Source organism: Pteronotus mesoamericanus, unplaced genomic scaffold, assembly GCF_021234165.1.
Source record: "Pteronotus mesoamericanus isolate MK-2021 breed Mesoamerican mustached bat unplaced genomic scaffold, CSHL_Meso_final scaffold_232, whole genome shotgun sequence".
Taxonomy (NCBI): domain Eukaryota; kingdom Metazoa; phylum Chordata; class Mammalia; order Chiroptera; family Mormoopidae; genus Pteronotus; species Pteronotus mesoamericanus.
Window position 1 is genome coordinate 15,064,719 of NW_026555311.1, and position 25,668 is coordinate 15,090,386.

Here is a 25,668-nt window from a genome sequence, read left to right on the forward strand (position 1 = left end):
GAATATGAAGAACAGAAGCAATTGAAGGCCACCACTTCATCAAATGTGTCTGTACTGAAAGGCTCATTCTTAGTGGCTCACCGCATTGCTGAAGCTAAGAAGCCCTTTACTATTGATGAAGAGTAGATCCTGCCTGCTGCTAAGGACATCTGTCATGAACTTTTAGGAGAGGCTGCAGTCCAAAAGATGGCACATGTTCCTCTTTCGGCTAGCACCAAACTATATGAATCGATGAACTAGCAGAAGATATTGAGGTACAATTGTTAGAGAGGATTAATAAGTCATCATGGTATGCAATCCAGGTTGATGAGTCTACCAGTGTTGACAACAAGGCAACAATGCTTGTTTTTGTGCGATATATTTTTCAGGAGGATGTACATGAGGATATGTTATGCGCACTTCTGTTGCCAACCAATACCACAACTGCAGAACTATTCAAGATCTTTGAATGATTACATATCAAGATAACTGAACTGGTCATTTGTATGAGTATATGCGCGGATGGAGCAGCTGCCATGATTGGACAGCTTTGTGGTTTCACTACTCTGGTCAAAGAGGTCACTTCTGAACATGAGTCTACGTACTGTGTCATCCATAAAGGAATGTTGGCTAGACAAAAAATGTCACCTGAACTTAACAACGTTTTCAGGATGTGATTAAAATTATCAACATTAAAGTACATGCCCTTGACTCAATGTCTGTTCACACGGCTCTGTGAGATGAATGCAGCGAACAGATGTCTGCTCTTATACACAAAAGGGGGATGGCTTTCTAAAGGTAGATCACTGGCCAGAGTTTCTGAGTTTTGAAAGCCGCTCCAGAGATTTCTTTTAGAAAAAAACCAGTTACCACTGGCAGCACACATCAATGACACAGAATGGGTTGCAAAACTTGCTTACTTGTGTGACATATTCAGCCTGCTCAATGAACTCAGTCAGTCACTTGCAGGGGAGAACTATGACTGTGTTCAAGTTAGCAGATAAAGTGGCTGCATTCAAAGCCGAACTGTAATTATAGGGGGATGAGTAAACATTGGGATTTTTGACATGTTTCAAACATTAGCAGAGATTTTGAAAGAGGCTGAGCCAGGGCCATCTTTCTCCCAGCTGGTGCATGATCGCCTCTCTGTGCTTTCAAAAGAGTTTGAGCATTACTTCTCAACCACAAAAGACCCCCAAGCTGGAAATGAATGGATCTGTGACCAAGTCATGAATAAGCCACGTGAGTCGACTTTGTGATAGAAGAGATCAACTGCTTGAGATCACAAATGACATGGCCTTAAAAGTATGTTTGAGACAACTTAAATCTCCACTCTCGATTAAAGTCAAGGTGGAATATCCTGAGATTGCCACAAAAGCACTGAAAAGCCTGCTTCCATTTCCAACATCCTATCTTTGTGAAGCAGAGTTTTCTGCAGTGACATCAAGCAAAAAGAGATTAAGCAGTAGACTGGACATGACCAAAACACTTCGAGTGTCACTGTCTCCTATCACCCCTGGATGGGACAATCTAGTTGCAGGAGAACAAGATCAGGGTTCTCAATGATTCTGCATTATGAAGAATTATATAATTATTTCATTATATATTACAATAATAGAAATAAAGTGAACAAAACACAAACAGTAGATTCCTGGAAGTCTCTTAATGATTGCCTAAGGTCAGACAGGGTCAATATCTGACATCATCAGAGGCAGATCCAGAAAGGAAAAACAGCGGCCTCCTACCATAGAAGTTCACACCACAAAGTCAGGGAATCAAGACAGATAAATTTAAGAAGCTGAAGCAAAAAGAAAAGTCTCACAATAGGAAGACAATGAAACAACTCCCTGTCAAAGGGAATAGAAGAATCCCTGGAAAGAGAACTAAATGAAATAGAGGCAAGTAAACTATCAAATACTGACTTCAAAGCGATGGTTCTAAGGAAGCTCAATGAGCTCAGTGAGCTCAGAGAGAATTTCCAAAAACTACCGGGAAACTATGAGGAATTTACTGCAAACTATATCACCATGAAAAAGGACATAGAAACTATCAATAAAAGGGGAAATGAAGAATACAATTTCTGAATTAAAGAACACAGTACGAGGAATCAAAAGAAGGCTAGATGAAGCCGAAGAATGAATCAACAAGCAGGAGGATAGGGGAGAAAAACAGTCCCAGAAAGAGCAAGAAAATGAAAAAAGACTCAAAAAGAATGAAGAGGCGTTGAAGGAAATGCAGGACAACCTGAAACGTAGTAATATCCATTCAATAGGGATACCAGAAAGGAGGAGAAGAGGAGCAAGGGACAGAGAACCTGTTTGAAAAACCCGTTTGAAAAAGTAATGAAGGAAAACTTCCCTAATTGGAAGAGAGAAAAAGTCACAGAAGTCCAGGAAACACAGAGGGTTCCATTCAAGAGGAACCCAGTGAGGCCTGCTTGAAGACATTATAACTAAAATGGCAAATATCAAATACAAACAGAGAATCCTAAAGGAAGCAAGGGAGAAACAGGTAGTAACATACAAGGGAGCACCAATAGAGCTAGCAGCTGACTTCTCAACAGAAATACTACAAGCCAGAAGGGAATGGCAAGAAATATTCCAAGTAATGAAAAGCAAAGGCCTGCAACCAACGCTGCTCTACCCAGCAAGGCTCTCAATTAAAATGCAAGGCAAAATAAGGAGTTTCCCAGACAAAAGAAGGCTAAATGAATATACCTCTATAGACGAAACCAGCAATGGAAGATATGCTAAAGGGACTGCTTAAAGGAGTTGGAGATAAAGAGTCTGTGAATACCCAGTTCCTTTCACGGTCACCAATACTTGATATTACCAATACTTTTAATACTTATTAATCTGATTGTGACACTGATGTGTTCTTTTAATTGTTACTTTATTATTTTTTTAAACTAAACTTGTTTTTGTATATTTCTTGCCCATTTCTATTATTTTTAAAAAGCTTCAAATGACTTTTTGGCATTCTTTATCCATTTATCAATTAAAGGTTTGTAGAATTTTTTCTTTAAAAAAATTATTAACCCTTTTTTAGATGTGTTGCAAATACTTTCATATTCTAGTACTTGTCCTTTAACACTTTTTAATATGTATATTACTATATAGTCTTAAATGTTTAATATAGTCATATTGTCAATATTTTACTTTAGAGCTTCTGGCTTTGAGTATTTCACTTCAGGGTAAGAAAAACAGTATTTTGTATTTTCTCCTAAAACTCCTTAGAGTTTACATATTGATTTTTAACTCACCTGAATATTTTTTGTATAATGTGTGAAATAGGGCTCAATATTTGTTTTATTTCAAGTAATAGTGGTCCATGCACCTTATTTGTTGAATAAGCCTTATTTTCCCCATTGACTTGAAATATCAATTTAATCATACATTACATTGTTAGATATTTATGTTTGTTTCTTAAATGCTCATTTTATTTCATTGATCTACTTGATTATTTCTGTGCTGGTATCATGTTGTTTTAATTGCTGACACTTTATAATGGATTTAAATTTTTTACTATTTTATAATGGATTTTGACATTTAAAAAAGATGAAATCAATTTGCATTTAAAAAAAAGAAAGAGGGAACTTCTAACTTTTGCGACAACATGGTAGGAACTGGAGAATATTATGCAAAGTCAAATAAGCCCGTTGATGAAAGACAAATACCATATGATGTCACTTCTATTTGGAATCTACTAAATGAAATAAACTCACGAACGAAATAAACCACAGGCATGGAAAAATGGAACAGACTGGAAGTGACCAGAGGGGACAGGGAAGGAGGCCAATGGTAGAAAGAAGGAGAAGGGACTAAACAAAGAACAACAAAAAAGAGTCCCCGATAAATGTAATGCATTTGGATCATCGCAAAACCATCCCCCCTCCACTAGGTCAATAGAAAATTATCTTTCACGAAACTGGTCCCTGGTGCCAAAAAGGTTGGGGACCGTTGCTCTAGGAGGCTAATGAGTAATGTTCCCCAGGTTACTCCATGTTTAACACATGCTTAAGTGTTTTTTAGTCTTTTTTTAAGTATATTTTATTGATCATGTTATTACAGTTTTCCTATTTTTTTCCTCTCTTTTATCCCCCTCTACTGTGTACCCCCTTTCCTCCAGCATTCCCCTCCAGGTCATTTCTATGGGTCATACATGTAAGTTCTTTAGCTTCTCCATTTCCTATACTATTCTTAACCTCCCCCCTCCCCATCCCCTTCTATTTTGCATGGACCAATTATGCTTCTTACACCCTGTACCTTTTCCCCATTTGTTCTCCTCCCTCTTCCTACTGATAACCCTCCATGTGATCTCCATTTCTGTGATCCTGTCCTTATTCTAGTTGCTGGCATAGTTTTTGTTTTTTCTTAGGTTCTGTTGTTGATAGCTGTGTGAGTTCGTTGTCATTTTACTGTTCATAGTTTAGATTTTACTCTTTTTCTTAGATAAATCCCTTTAATATTTCATATAATAAGGGCTTGGTGATGATAAGCTCCTTTAACTTTACCTTATCTGGGAAGCACTTCATCTGCCCTTCCATTTTAAATGATAGCTTTGCTGGATAGAGTAATCTTGGATGTAGGTCCTTGCCTTTCATGACTTTGAACACTTCTTTCAAGCACCTTCTTGCCTGTAATATGCTGAGACAGAGAAATATGGCCCAAATGAAGGAACAGATCAAAACTCCAAAAAAAAAAAAGAACTAGGCGACAAGGAGATAGCCAACCTATCAGATGCAGAGTTCAAAACACTGGTCATCAGGATACTCACAGAAATGATCAAAGTATGGTCACAAAATAAAGGAAGACCTGAAGGCTATACAAAGTGAAATAAAGGAAAATATACAGTGAGCCAACAGTGAAGGGAAGGAGGAAATAAACATTTCCTTTGTAGTTTATTTCCTCCTTCAACAATTTGGAACACAAGGTTAGAAATAAACCTTCAACCAAAACAGAATGAAGAAACAGGAATTTAAAAATTGAGGACAGGTTTAGGAACCTCTGAGACAACTTTAAATGTTCCAATATCTGAATCAGAGGGGTGCCAGAAGGAGAAGAGGAAGAACAAGAAGTTCAAAACTTACTTGAAAAAATAATGAAAGGAAACTTCCCCAATGTGGTGAAGGAAATAGACACACAAGTCCAGGAAGCTAAGAGAGTCCCAAATAAGTTGGACCCAAAGAGGACCATACCAAGAAACATCACAATCAAAATTCCAAAGGTTAAAGACAAAGAGAATCTTAAAAGCAGCAAGAGAAAAGAAGACAGTTACCTACAAAGGAGTTCCCATAAGACTATCGACTGATTTCTCAAAAGAAACCTTACAGGTAGTCTTGATACTTACTGAGCACTTTGGCTCAATACAAAATTTCTTATTCCATGAGTTTCCTGAAAATAACACTCCAATATTGAATTGCTTTATATATTGCTGGTGAGGAGACAGATGCCAGTCTGATTTTCTTTCCTTTAAATAACTTGATCTTTTTGCATGGAGACTCTGAGAATTTTCCTTTGTAGTTATTTTTACCTATAAATCTAAGTTTTACTAGGCTATTTCTTTGAGTTAATCATTCCAGGTCAATTTTCACAGGTACATGCTGAGCCTTTTCAATAGGTAGATTCTAGGCTTTGTTTACTTCAGAAAAGTTCATAGTTTTATCTATTAGCCCTTTTGTTTTATTTTTTTTTTTTCTCCTTAAGGACTTCATTGCACATATGCTGGACCTTTTTGCCTACCATCTATACCACCCATTTGCTCACTGATCCTTTATTTTGTCTTCATTCTTTTGCCCACTTTCTTCAATGTTACATATTAAATTTTCGGTCACCTCTATTTTTCCTTGATACCTTGTAATTTAGTCCTAATTTCTAAAACAGTACTGTCTTTTTCTTCAATTTCTTTTGGTCAAATCTTTGTTCACATATTCCTGGTATTTATCTACTTGAGTTCCAAGTTTCTGAATTTCTTACTCGAGGGCTTCTTTTTTCCGTATCTGCAAAGGCTTAAGGATGTTTAATATAGGTCATAGTGTTCTGTTACTGATAACTGCTTCATGGTTGGTTTAAGAGAAAAATTTTAATAGCTAAAATGTTTTGATTCTTATTTTCTACATTGTTTCTTGTAGCACCTTTGTATGTATATCATCCACAATTTCCTATTCAGTGCAGTCTTTATTTTTCTTAACTAGTAATAAAACATGTACGCAGTAAAAGTAAAGATTTGGGAAGAATATCTAGGTTTCTTAGTCCAAAAATTCCCTCTTTTGAACTTAAACCAAAGGGAGTTATTTTATGATTTTCTTATTTCTACAGAACAGTGCATTTCCCCATTTTGCTTCCTTCTTTCCTTTCACTGCCAAGTCTATAAGGGTGAGCAATTTTATTCACAAAAGTGGCACTGTCTTGATCTGCTTGCCTAGGGTCCTGTGTTCTTTATACATGTCCTCCTTTTTATTTCCCAACACTCAGTGCTCTAATAGAATCTAAGACCAGTTCTTAGTATTTTCCCATGAAAGTAGGACTTTTCAAATGCAATTTTGATTGTGTACTATATCACCCCTAGGCTCATGGTTCAACCCATTCCCCTTTTACCTTTTCCATGTTAGTCTCTGCAGTCTTCACTGAACACTCTCAAAATGGGCTCTGAAGCCGAGGAGGCTGTATTTGTTTATTCATCTCTCTCCCTGTAGTTATTAATTGTCTCCAAGTTATGCTTGAGGAATAGGTTATGGTTAGTTGGTTTTATTTAATCTCTTTGTTGATCTGTATGAATTTTTAGAGAATGTGTGGAAAAATTCAGATTTAGGTTGCTGTCATCATTATAGAAAAATGCCAATCCAGGAGTGTCAGTTCATCAAGAATTGCCTATGTCTTTTTAGTTGACCATTTTCTCTAATTTAGTCTCCTCTGTTCTTCAAATACTATACAAGGGGGGCAAACGTAGGTTTACAGTTGTGAGTATGTGAAACATAGAGTTAATAAAACTATAACCTGCATGTCTTTTTCCATACAAACTGTAAACCTACATTTGCCCACCCCTGTATTTATTTAGGAAAAACTGATTCTTTGATAATTTATGTTTAGCAGCAGCCATAAGCCCTCATAGGCAATAAATACAATAACTAAAAGAGCCACATGATACAAAAATATGTGAAGGAAGTGAATAACATAATGAATTACCGTGCAAAGGAAACATGGAATGGAATTTTTATAATGAATGGACTGCTGATTTTTCTTGTCTTTGGGCCTTTGATTTATGATTGTTTGTCTTGCAAGGTGATTAAGATGTCAAACTCTCCAAAGACAATTCCTGTCTTAATGTTTAGAGATGAAAATGGGTGGCATATTGTTTTAATTTTCAAATAAGTATGAAATAAAGGAACCACACTACAATTAAGCAATCATTTACTGAGAATCTTCTAACTAGTCTCTGACTCAAAAGAGACAAGAATAAATAGAACCTGATTTCTTGGCTGGTAGCCTTCATATATTTACTAAAAACATTTTAAAACTGAGATCTGAGGTATTTATATAAAGAAAACGAATACTTCTACATTAATTTAAATCAGAGATTTATACAAAATGTCTTCTATAAAATCTAGTAAGCATTCTAATATTCTTAACTCTTATCTCTTAAGATTCTGACACATATACTGTATTTAATGTTACTAAAACCAAAAATGAAAATCATTCTGAAGTCATACATCAAAGTTTTAATTTTAGTGTACAGTAATTTGTAACATAAAATTCAAATATACTAAATTCCCACAATGTGAATTTTAAAAGCATTAATTCCTTTCCTTTCAAAACTGTCCTTTCCAATGACAGGTTAGCAGATTATAAAAAGAAACAATTTTAGATTCCCATTACACACATTATCATCTCGTATTTGGACAAAAGGGAGAAATCATTCTTTCTCGATCAGGTGCAATGCTGGTGCAAACAGTGATATTTTTAGTTAAAACACCTGACATTAAGAAGAACTATGAAACTAGAAGGTCTCTATTTTAAATATGTGTATGTGTGTCAGATTTAAACTTATATATATGAAACAGTACAGATTCACTTAAGTTAGATGTTTTATAATTTTACCTTTAAGAGGACAGTAGCAATAGGACAATCACTTTATTCAGGGAAGTAGGAATAACTGTAGAAAATAAACACCTTACTGCTTACTGGTATTTCTACTTTTCCTTATTAAAAACCAGATGTTAATTTTATAAAATATAACAATAAATACCTGTAAAAAATAACAGTCTACAGCTCAAGTGAAAAAAAGATTTATATATCACCCTTTCTCTTTAGTAACAATTTGAAATTAGTTTAAAAAATGTATTTAAGGCATAATATTAAAACCTAGCTTATGCAAACAATTTCACAGCCTGTCAACTCAGCAAAAAGCTGCACTTTACTCAGAATGTAATTTTTTATTTTGTAAACTAAGAGTTTCAATCCAAACTCTGATTCTGCCATAACAAAGCAAGTAACATCACAGGGTCTGTTTCCGTATCTTTTAAACGGTCATAATAGTGCCTCCTCAAGAGCTACAGGAAAGATGTAATGCCAAGTCCAGTGCTGAGTACACAGTAGGTGCTCAATCAATGATAGATATCAATCTTTAAGTCAAATAGACATCTGCATGAACTCCCTTTTCCTATGTCAAATTCTTTTGTGTTCAAAATATGCTGCGTGAAAGAGGCCAAATAAAAAGGAATCATATGGGCATGATTCCATTTATATAAAAATCTAGGAAATGCAAACTAATGTGTAGTGATTGCAGATCAGTGGTTGCCTGAAAGGAGGTTAGGGAAGGGACTATGAAGGTACAAAAGGAAAATTGAGGAGTAAAAAATCTGTTCATTATTTTGATTGTATCCATTTAGATGCTAGACATCAATAAGCTGTTTTAGAGGTAAAGCAAAAAAATAAAAATTATTTTGTGTCAATATCTTAGATGTGAGAACAGAAATTTTGATACAGATTTTAAAAAAGGCTTATTTCTTTTGTTTCCTTCCTGAGGAGTCAAATAGTTTTAACGATAGAGTTTACTGTCGTTTTTTTTATTAACACCTTGTGGTTATTTGGCTTTAATATTTGATGACATACAAAGTCAAGACCACTTTCAATAAATGGATTCCATGAATAAGCCTGTAATGGGTCTGAAATTTAATCCAACAATTATATAATTATCAATATTTCTTGAATTGGTTCTTTAAAAAATTATAAACTTTTCATTTTTTTATTATTTAATTTTTTTATTTTTCTTTATTTCTCTTTACTAGTCTTTCCAAAAAGACTGAGCAACCCTCCACACAGAACAAATGACATCGTGTCAATGTCCTTCAGTTCCAGAGGAAACAATTCATTTAAATAATTCTACTTTTTTCTAACAGAGAGAATAAACTGGTCACTGAAAACAAAAGGTTATGATAAAAGATCTCTTCAAAAAAATGAACTTGAAATAATTTCCTTAAACTAATAACAAGATTATGTAAATCTGCTTACATAGGCTTGTGTGAAAATCAGGTCATCATGTGGTTTTTCTAGTCCTCTAGACCAGCATTATCCAAAAGAACTTTCTGTGATAATGGAAACGATTTATATTTGCGATGCCCAGGACTATTGAAAAATAAGACTAAGGAATTTAATTTTTAATTTAATTATTAGATATGAATAGCCACATGTATTTACTACATGTATCTCTTTTCCTTTAACATTGTGAGCCTTATCCAGATGCTCTTATTAAAGTCCTTGCGTTAAATGACTTCTCCGTTATGTCTAAGATCAAAAGAAAAAGAATTGTTAAAAAAGAACTTTGGAAGCTAGATTTAAAATATGCTTTTTGATGAAGAGTACTAAAATCAATTATTTTAGATCTTCCAATCAGTTTACTAAAAAAATGAAATACAAAGAAATAGCACATACATCTCTGAGAGCTTGAAACTGAAACTTTTAACAATATATAGTCTCTCCTAAATTCTTTGTCAGCTACATAATTAATCCCAGGATAAGACAAGGGCATAATAACAAACAAGTACAGTGCAAACCATAGCACAACAAAGCAAAATGAAATTAATTCTGTACCTCTCTCTTCACTGTGGGAATACAAAAATTAATGTATAGAAATATTCAAATGCAACAATATGATGTGTTTGTCAATGACAAGCTGTCTAAATTTTATCAGTAACATTATTTACTGTATCACCAAAGATCAAGTATTACCTCAATTTTTAGGGTCTTTGGGATGACCACTAATGGTTCTTTTCAATTAAATCTAAGCCTACATATTTTTTAAAGTAAAATTACTAAAAACATGGCCATAAGATCTCAGGATAAAAGAAATAGGTCTTTTAGGTTCTCTCTGTTTCTCCTCCGTAGTCTCCCCACATATAAAGTCTTTTTTTTTTTAAAGAACAAGTGTGTTAAGAAAAACAACTATGGTGCTTATCTGTTATGAATAAAATAATGGCTTCTGAGAATGCCATGAATGTTGTCATCACCACCACCAATCAATTCCTCTTTCTTTTGACTATCAGCTTGGCTTTTAGTATCCTGGGGGTGGTGATGTGGGTAGGAGGATGGAATATGTAAAACAATCTCAATATTTAGAGATAGGACTCAAAAGAATTCAAGTTATGTGAGTACAAGCTATATGATAAACTACATACCAATGACTGTTGATCTTTTTGTTTGCCATTTGAGTAAACGTAATGAAACTTACTATTTTGAGCCAGGGCTTGAAGCAGACAATCCAAGCATCCTTCTAAACTATCCTCAGTTCTGTCAACAGCTGTTATCTTCAGCTTCTTCAAGGTATCACTGAGATTATCTGCTTATAGAAAAAAAAAATCAGAAATCCAACTAACCATATGGCCATCACATGCTACGTAACAGTTACCACTAATAAACAATGGGCTCTCATTACAGTAAATTGACATCCACATACCTTCCAAATGGCAACAGACTGTACTATTACAGCCTTTTAAAGTAAAATTTTACCCATCTAAGTCAAATAAAAAAAATATTCATTCTGTATTATGTAAAATACCAGGAATATTCCACAGATTGTTATACATCTTTTTTCAGCATTCTTATACCTTATTAGCTTGTTCAGGAAACAAGCCACAGTTAAACAAAAAAACAAAAAAAACAACACAAAAACAAAAAAACCTTAGTTCCACAGAAAATATTATACAGCTTTGCAAATATTTTGTTTCATTCTATGCTTCCTCTGCTGTATTTTAAGACATAAAAAAAAGATGAGTTTTAGGAATGTTTCAAAATAATGTAACTTATTTTTGGACTCCAACAGGGGTGTCCAACCCACGTGTGGCCCAACACAAAATCATAAATTTACTTAAAACATTACAATATTTCTTTGTGATTATGTGTCGCAACGTATTTAATGTGTGGCCCAGAGACACCAAAAATGTAGATAGATACCCCTGCATCTAGGCCATCGATTATCAAAATCTCTTTACACTATTAAAAATTATTCAGCATCTCTGGTAGTGTTTTACATTAATTATTTCTATTGATATTTAACATACTAAAAATTAAAAGACTTTTTAAGATTTTAGTAATTAATTTAAATCTATCATAATACTATTGTTAATATTTTAATGAAAAATAATTTGAAAGACAAAACTTTCTGAAAAAGATGGTATGTTTTTAAAAATTTATTAAATTTATTGGGCTGATATTGGCTAATAAAATTATATAGATTTCAAGTGTACAATTTTATAATAATTCATCTGTATACTGCACTGTGTTCCCCACACAAAGTCATGTTCTGTCATCATATAGTTGAGCTCCTTTACCCATTTCTCCCTCCCCAACTTCTCTTTCCCTCTGGCAACCACCATACTGTTATCTGTGTCTACAAGTTTCTGTGTGTCTTCTTTGTTCATTTGTTGCTTTCAGTTTTATATCCAACACATTAGTGGAATCATATGGTTATTGACTTTTCCCGTCTACTTATTTCACTTAGCATGATATTCTCAAGATCCATTCATGTTGTTGCAAATGGTAGTATTTCATCTTTTCTTATGGCTGAGTAATATTCTATTGTATTTATATACCACCTTGAAAAGGGTGATATTTTTTCTACAAATCACTGAAACGTTTGCCTTAACAGAAGACAATAGATTCTCTCTCATATCTGCTTCTATACTCAATCTTTTGTGACTTGTTTTAGTTGAATAGATGAAGAAAATTCAGTCTCACTGCATATGTACATAGCTAATGTAGTCTAATGGCCTTTTCAGGCAATCATGGATATTCTTTGATACCACACCAAAATATAACAGGTGGTAGTTTTTTAAAGGTTAGTTCTCATGTGGAATTTGAAACAATATTAATGAAACTTTCCAATTCTTACATTAAGATCCATTGGTCTCCTGCACTTTAAAACTTTTATGCATGGAAGATACTTATCATCAATACATTTGGTTATTAAGAAAATTAGGTCAGAGTTATGCATACCTTCCAAGTATTGACACATCATTGAATTATTTTAAAATACCACATTTGTTAAATCACCAATCTCATTAAAAGACTCCTTCAGTACTGGGAACCTGTCAAGCTTAAGGTAATATAAGTTTTCCATATCTCTAATTTTTCCTTAAAAACTCCATCTTTATCACTGGCAACAAATACAGTCAGTTGTTTTCCTTAAATGGCAAATTAACCTCATCCACTTATGAGAAAATGTCTGCCAAATATGAAAAATCAGTTTGTCAGTTCTTTCAAGTAAAAAGTGTTATTTCATGAAAAAAAAATTACTTTGGTCAGTTCACAACTCAAGTACAAGGGTTTTTCTTCAAAATAACCACCAGACTTTGCAATGTAATGAAAGTGCTATAAATGTACTTATTTTATCAAATAGAATATTTTTAATGTGTACACAAAAGTTGAGGGTTTTTTAAAAAGATTTTATTTATTTTCAGAGAGAGAGGAAGAAAGGGTAAAAGAAAGGGTGAGAAACATCGATGTGAGAACTATCAATTGGTTGTCTTTCGTATCTGCCTTACCGGGGACAAACCCACAACCCAGGGTCATGTGCCCTGACCAGGAATCAAACAGGTGACCCTTTGCTTTGTAGGATGATGCCCAAACTACTAAGCCATTCTGATCTGGGCAAGGCTGAGATTTTTTAAAAGGCTTTTTTCCTGCTTTGTTATGGGCATTCTTAAATGAAACTGGTATTAATTACTTCAAGAGTATGATGGTAAAGAATACCATAACTACTGGTACAGTTTGGTGCTACTACAACCCTGATTTACACAGACTAAAGCATTGGCAGTTTTTTACTCACAACTACTTTATCACCATTATTAGTGAAATGTCAACACAATGAAAAGATAAATGATGTCTTGATGGTATTACGCAAAAATTTCAACCTTATGGACATCCTCATAGGATACCGAGGACCACCCCCCAACCCGGATTATTGTCCTCATATTAGAATTTTAGGCATTTTCTAACTGCAAAATAAAGTATACATTCTATCAGACTTTTGTGCACTGCTAGCTCATCTAAAAATATAATGGAATCCTCTGTTATAAAATAATTTATTTTCCATGTCAACCCAGAAAATAGCAGTCTTAAAAATGCACATCAGGTAACACTAACATGCTCTAGTGATGCCTAGTATAACCAGTGACTAAGTTATTAAACATAAATCTACACATTATTTAAAAAATCCCAGGATATCATTCATAACCTAGTTAATATTTATTTCCTTAAGAGAGGTTAGCTAGTTTGAGAAATTGATTTTTTTCCTAAAGGAAATAAAACTAAGTATCTCACCTATAAACTAAAAAGAAGATATAGGGCATCATGTCTCAGATATACCTGTGTAATCTTATTAAATGGAGAGAAAGTTGATTTTTCTGAAATAAAGTATAATGTACATTAGAGCATATTGTTATAATTCTATTTTATTGTTATTGTGTGTGCCTAATTTTTAAATTAAACTTTAGCATAGATATGTATATATAAATAGGGTTCAGTATTATCCTCAGTTTCAGGTATCCACTGGGGGGTCTTAGAACGTATCCCCCTCAGATGTACACTGTATAGTCTATATAGTCTTTTCACTATACCCATCAATTGGCACATAAGAGGTACCCAGTAAACATTTGTTTGATATACTGAATAAGGGAATGAATTTCTCATTTTCAGAGAGCTGTTTGGCTATCTTCATTTAAAATGAAAAAAAGAAAAAACTCAGTAAACATTTATTTAGCAGATAGTTTCCACTTTGATGAGTTTTAATAGTAATCTGTTTCTTAGTGACACAATGTATCTTTCAGGTTTTAGATCTATTCCAATTATTATTGTTACATGACAAGCCATCCCAAACTTACTGATATAAAACAAAAGCCATTTTATGGTGCTCACAGATTCTCTGAACCAGGAATTCACAAAGGGCACATTAAGGATGGTTCACCAGTGCTCCAGCAGGATTGGGAGCCTTGAAAGCAGAATCTCAAAGTCTAGGGATGTCTCTAGGAGTGATTCAATGGCTAAGACTGGCATTATCTGAATCATCTGACAGTTCATTCACTCACATGTCTGGTGACCGGCGGGGACGTACTTGAAGTCTAGGACTGACCACCCGAGATCTTAGGCCTCTCCACATGGCGTGGTTTCCTCAGTGTATGGCAGCTTCAGGGTCTCTGACTTCTCAGTGCTCCAAACAGGTCAGTGTTCAAACAAACAAGGTGCAAGAAGCACTGTCTTTTAAGATTGAGCTTAAGAAATCACATAGCATCACTTCGGCAACATTCTACTGGATACCAGTCACAAGTGTGCTCAAATCCCACAGGAAGAGGACTCTCCAACTCTCAGTGGGGAGTAGCAATTCTAGAAGAATATGTGGGGTAAGAGAGATTGTTTGTGGCCATCTTTGGAAAATATAGGCCTGGCTGGGTAGCTCAGTTGGTTAGAGTGTCATCCTGTTAACCAAGGTTGTGGGTCCCCTCCCTGGTCAGGGCACTTACAAGAATCAAGCAACAAATGCATACATAAGTGGAACAACAAATCAGTGTCTGCCTACTTGTCTCTTTTAAATCAATTTTTAAAAAAATATATAATCGGTTACAATAACTCTTTACTCACTGCATGATTTGGTTAAAATAATACAAGTAGTACTATATCCTTTGACTGGTTTTAAATCTCAGTACAAAGTAACACTTCCCAAAAATGACTACATTTTCAGCCATGGAAATAGAAACTAAAACTTTCAGCCTTGGAAACAGAAATTAAATTTTAATATTTAAAATTACCTTGTGAAGTAGGTGTTACTATTATCTGTATTTTAAGAGGTGAGAAAGTTGAATTTGGAAGCTGAATATCTTGCCTAAAAAGGTAAGTGCCAAAGTTGGGATAAATCCAGACATGCATGTCTTCAAAGTCGAGGATCTTTCCACTGAACAGGCAGTATGCACAGTATATCTTAAATAAGTCATGCAGCTCTCATGCATATCAGAACCGTGCACAGCAAGGACTATCTGTACCTTGCTCCATATAGATGCAAGCTCAACCATGTTAGATAGCTGTACAAGCTAACAACTGTCTATAGATCTGATTATGTTAAAAAAAAGAAAAAAATAATCACAATGAAATGTACCAAGGAACACTCTCTGCCATAATATCTCAATGATGGCACAGTGCTAGGTGCGTACTCTACCTTTCAATAACTGGTTAACTGATTAAGTTAATGAATTCTAGGCAAAATTTCCAGACCATTTTAAGTAATAAGCACTTGTGTATTTCAGAGAAGCCGTATACTAGATGCTAAAAAGGTAAAATGATCTATCCTCTCATTTAAATTCTTAGGCGTTTGTTTCTCTGTTGAGAATTATCAGAGAAACAGAGAGGCCTTATCGCTATCTACTATTCATTTCTTTCATTATTCTTTATCTACCAGTTAGATGTGAAGCTTATAAAAAGCAGAAAATGTGATTACTTGCACTATTTATTTTTTCACTTTCCATAATGTCTAATATGCTGTTATTGATTTCTGATTTGATTGATAGTGTTATGTACAAACCATGTAAAAGCCAGAAATATGACACAGTGGGCAGTTATTCTTTCTTAGGGCTTATCACTACCCTACCAAAAAATGCATTCCTGCAACTAAAAGGAAATTGATTTAATCAGTTCATGTAAATTTTTTGTATTTGTTCTAAATAATTTTATTTTTGAGGCCAAATATCTTCTAACTTTAAAGACAAACATTAGTATTTCTGTAGAGGATAAATACTTACATATCAATGAGGTTTTCCTTTTTTATACTGATCAGTCTCACATTTTATACTAAAGTTACTGAGGAATCTTCAAAGGGGAATATTTTTCATAAAAGCTAAAGAAATATTTTATTACAGTAAAATGGTCCCTGGTTTGTTTATGTATTCTCACTATGAAAAACAGAACTTCCACCCATAAATTAAGGAACTTCCTAGTTATTTAAAATTATTTTATAAATGTTACATAATTTCTTTTTATATAAATTTTTTAAAATAGTTTTAAAATCATAGGATTTTATGTAGTTCTTTTACACAGTATTTTAATAATTTTATATAATATTTAATGTTAGAAAATCCCTTCTAATATGTAAGAAAATAATATTCTGTACAAAAAGTCTAGCAGCCCGGCACTGTGATGACTTTTTAAAATGCCATGCTATCATTTTTCCTTAAAAGTATAGTTAATACTCGAGGGCTGAAATATAAAATAATGGAAAGAAATAATAAAACAGACCTTGATTTCAGGGCTGGTACGTCTTTATCAGGTGACTGAGCTTGAAGCCTTCCATACTATAATTTATTAGTTCCTTATGAAATGGGCTCCCCTCTACCTTTTTATCTTCCATTTCATTTGAAATCTATTTGGTTCTTATTCAGTAATAACAATATGTTAAAATATATATGAAATGGGGGTTTAAAGAGGTTAAATAACTTGCCAAAGTCTATTTATACTGCACCAGAAAACTATGGAAGACAGAGATTCTATCCTCTATCTCTTTGATTTCTTATATCATTCTGGTCAATTGAAAATTCAGTTTAAAGATGATTGATGACTTTATATATCTTATATATCACTAATTCTCTATCTGGTTTTTGGAGGTATTTGATTTTGCAGTTTCAGAGATTTCTCTTACAGTTTTTGAGTTGCTAAAGAGTTAATTTTATTCAAAATTGTGGTAAGAACTTACATTACTTTTTGAAAATTAACACATTTATCCTAGAGATTATTGTGCAAATTAAATCATACAACTAGTTAAGAGAAATCATTCCTTTATATATTGTCTAAACCTGTATCTGTATTATGATGCCAGTTGAGTAGATAAGACAGAAACCATATGTGGCACTCTCAAAGCTGTACACTGCTTCTTGATGCGTTACAAATTGCAGCTATGACTGTCTAGTGTTCTAAGTACCATGTATACTGTCATACCACATTTCATTTTCACCATGGTGTCAAAACAAAAAGTGTCCTTCAAACGTCAGGAATTTAAAGTGGTATATGAATTATCTTATTATTGAATTAGATGAAAAACTACTGTATCATGCAATGACACTACAGCTAGGCTAGAAAAATACAACATAAACCTACATTACCAGACTGAGCATTTATCATACTCATAATTCAAAGGAAAGCCATCATCAGAGAAATTAGAAAATATAAAACAAAGTATCTCATCACAACAGAATTTCTTCACAAAAGAGGGGAGGAGAAGAGAAGGAGAAGAGAGGAGAGACCTGCAAAGCATGTTTCTCTGTAGCTCATTTGTTAGCCAAGTAACAAAAGGTGCTTACTCAAGGTGAGTTAAATTGTATTTTAACTACAGCAACCAAAGAAATATTTTTGGGGGGGACCTGTTTAAGAAGAGCCTTCAGTGAAAACAGCTGCATGCAGAAGTGAGGACACGGAGCAATATCAATATTCAACTGAAAAAAAATAAACAAGGTAAATGAATGTGAGAGGTTTCTTGGTTCTTGACGAGCTGACAGGTATGTGTGATGCTGCTTAGTGTTGTTATTTTTGATAAGTCAATGTTGAGCATAAGTGACTGAAGAACTGGCCTCTATATGAAGTCTGCATAAAACAATATGTAAGAATATTTTCTAAATTGAGAAAATATCAATGTGATACAATCTGAAGTGGAATCTGCTAAGATATGTTACAACTGATGATGGTAAAAATATGTAAGGAATAGAAAAAGGCTTAGTTGAATAAACCTACAAAACTTGTGAAAATGTAAGGTGATTAAAACCTATATTACAATAAATTGTGTTGAACTGATTTTATATTTTGAATTTCAGCAATAAAAAATTTTGAGGAAAGGTACTGTTTTCTGTCATCACACATATTTTCTGTTTTATCTATGTAATATCTTTGATTTTGCCTCTTGGCCTGCAGAAAGACTGAAATGCTTATCATCTAGGCCTTAGGTAAAAAGTTTGCCTACTTCTGCTCTACAATGTGGTGCTATTCAAAATGCAGCAGCATCTCGGAATGTCTTGACAATGCAAATTATTGACCCACTCAACACCTACTGAATCAAAATTTCTGAGGGTGGGCCCAGTAATTTTTTTTCCCTAATAAGCTTTCCAGGTGATTCTCATACAAGCTGAAATTTGAGAACCACTGCTCTTGAACAGGATTTTAGAGACAGAGTTGCATCCCCTTGGATAAATTATTTAATCCTCTGAGTCAATAAAACGGGGATAGTGTATCCATTTCACAGAATTGTTGACAGGGTTAAAATTAAATTATAAAAACATTTTAAAAAGCAGTAAAGCTAAATTAACTGATATCAATAATTTTTAATAAACGGTAATTATTAATCCAATGGTGTACTGGAAAGCCCCCTTGTACCAGCCCATGAGATAGAACTATTAAATTTTCAGAAACTTTGTGAGGCAGTTATTAAAATAGGCAGTATTGAAAATTTAATTACATAAACAAAATTAAATAAGTTATATTAAAACTTTATAAAAGGTAATACTAAAAACTCATTACTAATTATTTTATTACATTTTACTAATATCCGTGTTCAAGAGGCTATTATGTCTATATGGCAGATACTCTGTGTTATGGCAAGCTGCATCTCATCTCCTCCCTACTATGCATTCACAGGAAATGAGCAACCACCAAAAATCTAAACTTTTTGCATAAGCACTTTGGGTTAAATATTAACCAGCACGCCTCTGGTTATAACTACTAAAAATTACACAATGAATTCAGTTTTGAGCTCAATGAGTCTAAATTAACTATGCAGGGAGAGATGTCTGATATGATATATATATAGGCCACAATAGTATATAAATAGTAGTTGAAAGGAAAAAACACAGATAAAATTGAGCAAAACCAGTCTTCGTAGATGAAGCCAAGTACTGAGCAAATATGGAAAAAATTCATTTTGTGAGCGAAAAGAAGGACTTTGGAATTTGCAAGTTAAATTGAGCTAGCCATTTAACTACTTCCATTTATTATTATCTTAATTCTCAGTTTTAACCCCTAGAATGCTTCTAACAAAAGTTGTATCAATAGAAGCAGAGAGACAATTACATTACTCTGCAACCTGAATCCAGCATCCACATCTTGGCCAGCATGGGTAATGGTATTTCAGGCCATCTACGTAGACAAGGATCGTAAAGTTGGTTCAAACCCTTAAGTTGCTACCTCAAGCTCATATTACTCTTTGAATACTAGAGAAAAATTAGCTGTAGAGGGATGGTTGCAATGTATTTAAAAATCAATGATACTAAGTATATTTCATAGTTTCAAAGAGCCATAGAAAAAAATACTCTAAAATCCATTCTAATATCTTCATTTATTATTGCTTTACTCTCCACAAGAGCTATTTGCCAAGTTAAATGTCTAGGAAAATATTTTAATTTTTTTCCTCATGATTATCCAAACACTTGGTTATCTAAAATTAACATGCAGTTCCCAAAGGAGTAAATTTTCCTTCTCCCACCCTGATGTTCATGAATGAATATTAAAAATTTAGATCATTCTTATGGTTACTGTGGTACCACCAATAACTCCCCAATTACTAAGTACAAATCCAGGCAACCTGGAATCTCTGGAGAGAACAATCACAACATTTCTCCAAAGGTACCTAGAAGTTCCAACATTTCCCTGCCAAAGTTAAAACTCTACGGTTCTCAAAATGAATTAAGGCTATTATTGCTTTCTAAATAGTAGTATTAGAGACTCAGAATAGGACTCTTCCAAGGATAGTGAATTTAGCCTTTCTCCCATATGGAAAAATAAAAATGGGCATATACAAAATAGATACAATGTCAACATAAGAAAAATTATCATCTATGCTCTCTTTAAAAAATGAATTTTAGTGATTACCAGCTTACAAAAATATTTTATCACTCTGCTATGACTTGCAAAGTGCAAATAAACGCACTATTTGTTATTATTTATTCATAAAACCATTCTTGGACTTAAAAATACAAGGAAAAAATACATCTATATTGCTAAATACATATTTACAGAGAAAAACAAAACTCCAGGAAATGAGTAAAATTAGAGGCACACATATAACTAGAGAAATTCCAAATTCACAAAGACTAATAGTAAATAAAAAGGGATAAAACCATTCATCAGTAAAGAATATGCAAAAATGCGTTGTAAAATTATAAAACCATTTCTAAACTCACTTTGCATGACAGACATTGCAAAAATAGATGTTACTGAACTAAGTCACAAAGACATGTCAAAGAGATATGAAGCACTATGGTGAGATTACAAATTATTCTCAAGCAAGAAAATCACATGTGTCATTCTATGCAAAGTGGAACGTTTTTAAAAAGTTAAAGAAATGTATGCTGGCGCTGGCCACGTAGCTCAGTTAGAGTGTAGTCCTAACATGCCAGGATTGCAGGTTCAATCCCCAGTTAGGGCACATACAAGAATCTACCAAATAATGCATAAATTAGTGGAACAACAAATTAATGTTTCTCCCTCTCTCTCTAAAAAAATTCAATAAATAATTTTTTAAAACATCTATTCTAATCTACAGATCTTTAAACAGGACAAGGAATACAGAATGACTATACACAATAAACTCTATTTCCACTTACTCATTATCACTTAGCCTTTACAACTGACCTCCATATTTACTATACCTCTTAAAGCTGCTTTTGAAAAAACATACTGGGTAACATACTAAACAAACCACACACACTTGGAACCTTTCCTCAGTCCTCATCACTCTGACTGTTGTGAAGCAACAAACTTTTGACCATTTACTCTTTCTTGAAACAAACTGTAGGCCAATTCTAGTCTCATTCTTACATACTCCTGTCTTTTTCAGTGTCAAATCATTCTACTCTTTACCCTATTTACAGGTTATTCCTCAAGATTCTTACCTCGGACAAATTTTCTTCTTTTTCTTTGTTGCCTCTAATCTTCCCACCTAACTTCAAATATCATTAACAGGATATTTGTGGATAACTTCCAGATCTCTGGTTGTAATCCTTTTGAGAATTAAAATAACTTTCTGTTAAATACTTTGTACCTAGTTTCAGTCAGTAAATAAACTTTTTTTTAATCCTCACTGGGGAACATGCAAAGAGAGACAGAGACAGAGACAGAGAAGCGTCAATCAGTTGCCTCTCTATCTGCCCTTACCAGTGGTGATAGAAACCATGATCTTTTGGTGTTAAGGGATGATCCTCCAACCAACGGAGCCACCTGGACAGGGCAGTGAGCGAGCTTTTACTGCACAGCTACTATGTGCCAGACACTAGTGTTAGAAACGTATTCAAAACCCAATACAAAAGTCCCTGTCATTAAGGAATGGACAATCTAAATTGCAGACCAAAATGCGCAACTCAAAAGACCCAAAATTGACTACTCATTTTTCCTCTTCCAATGGATTAAATATATATTACTAGGTTGCACATTCTCATTACTGCCAAGGTGATAATGTATGACTCCTTTCTCAATTCCATATTCAATCAGTTGCCAAGTAAATCCTGTTCTTTATTTGCAATAGTCCATTCCCATTGCCTGAACCTAGTTCAGACCATTAAATATTTCCCCCAAAACTACAACCACCACCCTCTGAAGCCTTCTCTAATTTCTCATCTAATTCATTCTGCACTTAAGTGACAGATTAATTTTCCTAAACCACAGATGTGATCCATCACTTCACTATATAAAAATGTTTACTAGTAGTTCAATAGACAAATCATATCCAAAGACTCCCTTAGCTTGGCATTTTCAGTCCTCCGCTATCTGGTATTTACATATTAATGCTTTTTCATCCCTGCCACCCACTATTTCCTTACCTTTTGCTCCAAACATGGCTATTTAATCGTATCTGGAAACTCCTTGAATATTCCCTCTCTCTCTATCTGCAGTTATACCATCTCTCTCCTCCCATTCTCAATCTGATTAACAGTCTCCATTCATTTGTGCCTTTCAGAAGTTTACCTCACCTTTAATTCAAATAACATTATTTTTCTAAAAGACTCTATAATATACGTAAAGCCTATTTTTTTATATCACGTATACTTTCTTTTTACTATAGTTACCTGTGTATGATATAGCCTTCCTGTTAAGACTATAAGCAACTCAAAATATGAATCTTACTCATTTTATCCTCCCACAATACACTGCACATGGCTGACATTCAATAAATATTAAATACGTCCTGAATTTATAATAAAATATATACATAAAATAACAGTATGGTCCATAAAATTATATAAGAAGTTTCCTTCACTTTCTTATGGAGAAAGATCACTGCCATGAGGATATCTTTTTTAAAAGTCACCTTATTTATTCCTTACAAAGACAGATTTAAAAAGTGATTTTTCTCCCTAACACTAATCAGTCTGCCTTCCGCCTCTTACGAGTACATGAATAGTTGTAATAAAAACTTCCTTGGCTCATAATATAAAATTGCTCTCCAAGGTTGCAATTTTATATCATTTTTTTGTACCTACTGCTCACACAATTGTCTTACCAATGAAAACAGTGGTGTAGAAAGAAATGGCTTGCCTTGAGGTGCCCCAAAACCCATACTGCTGAGAAAACCCCACTTTTTTTTTTTTAGAGAGGAGCAATCATAATATAATTAATTATACTTCTCTGTTTTGCTTCTTCCATACTTTCATAACATCTATCAACCCAAATGTTTGCTTAGGGCCCATACTTCCAGGTTAACAAGTTACAAACAACATGCAGGTTTTAAACTATTAATTCATCAAAGATTAACTGAATTCCTACTCTTTGGAAAACACTGTTGGGAACACAAAAATTAATGAAACAATTTTCATCTTCTGGAACTCATGATTAAATACACAACACACATAAACAGCTCATTATAAAGCAGATTATGTAAGTGCTAAAAAGCTTCCAACAAAGTAGAGAGCTCTATGAAGAGAGAGATGAATTTAATCAGTTATCTGAGAAGCTTCAAATGATGGGTTTTTATTTGGCCTTTTTAAAGTCATGCAATAACATTCAAAACTTTCAAGATTATTTTTTAGTAAATAATTTTATTTGTTTTAAGTATTTTTATTCATTAGTATTGCCAACAGAATTGGATTTTCCCCATTGAAAAGGTACTGATTTGACATTTAAGTTACATTCTTAATTAAACGGATTTTTTTAGCTCACCTTGAAACATGGGGAAACGTATTTTACAAACAAAACTTGTGGCCTATAATTGAGAAGGAAAATTTTGTTTGTTCAAGGGAAGGACACACTGTGTGTATCTATATTACTCTATATTAATATACACTTAAAATTATAACCCCAGAGGAAAGGCTAGGTACATATAAATGAGCCACCCAATTTTTACAGAAATTAGTTCAGGATACCAGTAGTACATCAAAAGGGAAAATACTAAACTGAAAATAAAATTAAGGGCTCTAGATTCATTTTTCATTCATACCACCTCCTCCTGCAACATTGGCTCCTTCCAGATATATGGCCAAAGGTCTGAATCAGACCTTGAAGCATTTGCTTTTCCAAAGCAAGCTTCGGCGACACCATTTTTATATTTAGATAATTCCTTGAAGATTCTGAGTTGCCACAACATGTCTTGATATGCTGAACACTGTATGACAGATGAAAGGACCACACTCACTTCAGCTTAAAATAACTGCACAGAGGGGTGGAAAAGACCCCATAAAAATATTCTAATAGAGCACATTTTAAAAAGAGGAAATTATAATAAGAAAGGATTGAAAACTAACGGGGGGACATGTAGAAATAAGTATGGTATTCCAAATTGCTACTCTTGTTTTAAAAACTTCATGCTTTTAATTACATTACAAAATTCATCAGCCGTTTTTGTAATTATTGAATCTAATAGTTAAGAAACAAATTAAGAAAAAATTTAGGATAAATTATATGTAGTCTTACAATACATATTTGCATTTAAATATTTCATTAAAACTAACCTACTGAGATTAACTGTAACTACAAAGGAACTAAAATCTGATTAATGTAGATTTAGGCAGGAGAAGCTGGGAACGAATAACTAAGTTTGGTAACATGCTACATGATGCAGTTTCCTGCTACAGTAGACAGGCGAAGGTATCCAGTAAATGGGTTGAGGACAGGAATACCTGCACATTGTAGTCATCCAACACTAATTCAACAGCTAGCGGCTCCATCCATCCTTTCTCGGGTTCCTCGTGGCCTGTGACAAGTCATCCTTTCAACCTATGAGGCTGTCCGCTCTCCCCTAAAGAATATAATTTCCGTGCAGGTGGTAAAATCACCCTCACGAACTACTTGCTCACACTTCCCCGTCTCGCAAGGAGCCGATCCCAAGATGGGGAAAGGTCGCCTTGCCAGGGAAGTTACGTGGAGTGGGCTTTCTCGTGGTCTGACCCGAGCTTGCAGCCCCCGCAGGCGCGGGGCACAAGGAAGCGGGCGGCCGCCAGAGAACGGAGGATGGGGCAGAGGATGAGAGCCCTCGAGGCAGGCTCCTCGGTGCCCGGCACCGGCTTGAGCAGGAAGAATGGAGGAAGAGAGGCGAGGCGGCGGGGTGGCGGCGAGGCAGCGAGGCGGGCGGTGGTCAGACCCCGCGCCCAGGACCCTTAAAGCCCGCGGACCCGGCAAGCGTTCCGCGTGCGGCGACTCTCCCCGGAGGAAGAGCGTCTGTCTCACACCCGGATTTTTGAGAAATCCGGCAACTTTGCGCGAGAAATGCTTCCCACCCCGCAACAAGCCGAGAAAGAGAAAAATGTCAGGCGACGACGGGGGAGGAAGGGTGACTTACCCATGTTCCTCTTGAGGGTGAGGAGCCGGCAGGGCGAGGCGAAGGACTCCGGAGCAGGCAGAGCGGTGCTGTGTCCTCTCTCTACCTCTGTTTCTCCTGCAGCCAGGGAGGGACCCGCGGGGGGGAGCCGCCTGGGAGGAGCAGCAGCTGCTTCTGTTGCCCGCTGCTGCTGCTGCTTCTGCGGGCAGCGCGGCCGCGGCGGGGACGAGCGGCGGGGGGTGGGGCGGGGCGGGGCGGGGCGGCAGCGCAGCCTGCAGCGGGCGCGGCTCCGAACCAGCCGGCGGGCGGCTGAGGCGCCCAGGCGGCCTAAGAAGTGCCCGCCCCACGCACTGCCAGAGCTCCCCGCCCTCCCCACCGAGCATGCTCAGTTCCTCCCTCTATTTTTTTTCCGGTGTCAAGCGAATCTGA

The 25,668-nt window shown here is 35.0% G+C and overlaps 1 protein-coding gene across 4 annotated transcripts in view; it reads right to left on the reverse strand.

The window, feature by feature from the left end:
• The window catches only part of RAP1GDS1 (Rap1 GTPase-GDP dissociation stimulator 1), a 142,492-nt gene extending 117,035 nt beyond the window's left edge, over window positions 1-25,457 (reverse strand). For 3 of the 4 annotated variants that reach the window (XM_054591711.1, XM_054591709.1, XM_054591707.1), the window contains exons 1-2: window positions 25,261-25,457; window positions 10,705-10,815 (exon numbers count right to left, since the gene is read on the reverse strand). In XM_054591711.1, coding sequence (XP_054447686.1) covers window positions 10,705-10,815; window positions 25,261-25,264 — 115 coding nt within the window. In that variant the 5' untranslated portion in view covers window positions 25,265-25,457. The remainder of the gene's footprint in view (window positions 1-10,704; window positions 10,816-25,260) is intronic. The other variant, XM_054591710.1, reaches the window with a different exon arrangement.
• Window positions 25,458-25,668: the final 211 nt, after the last annotated feature.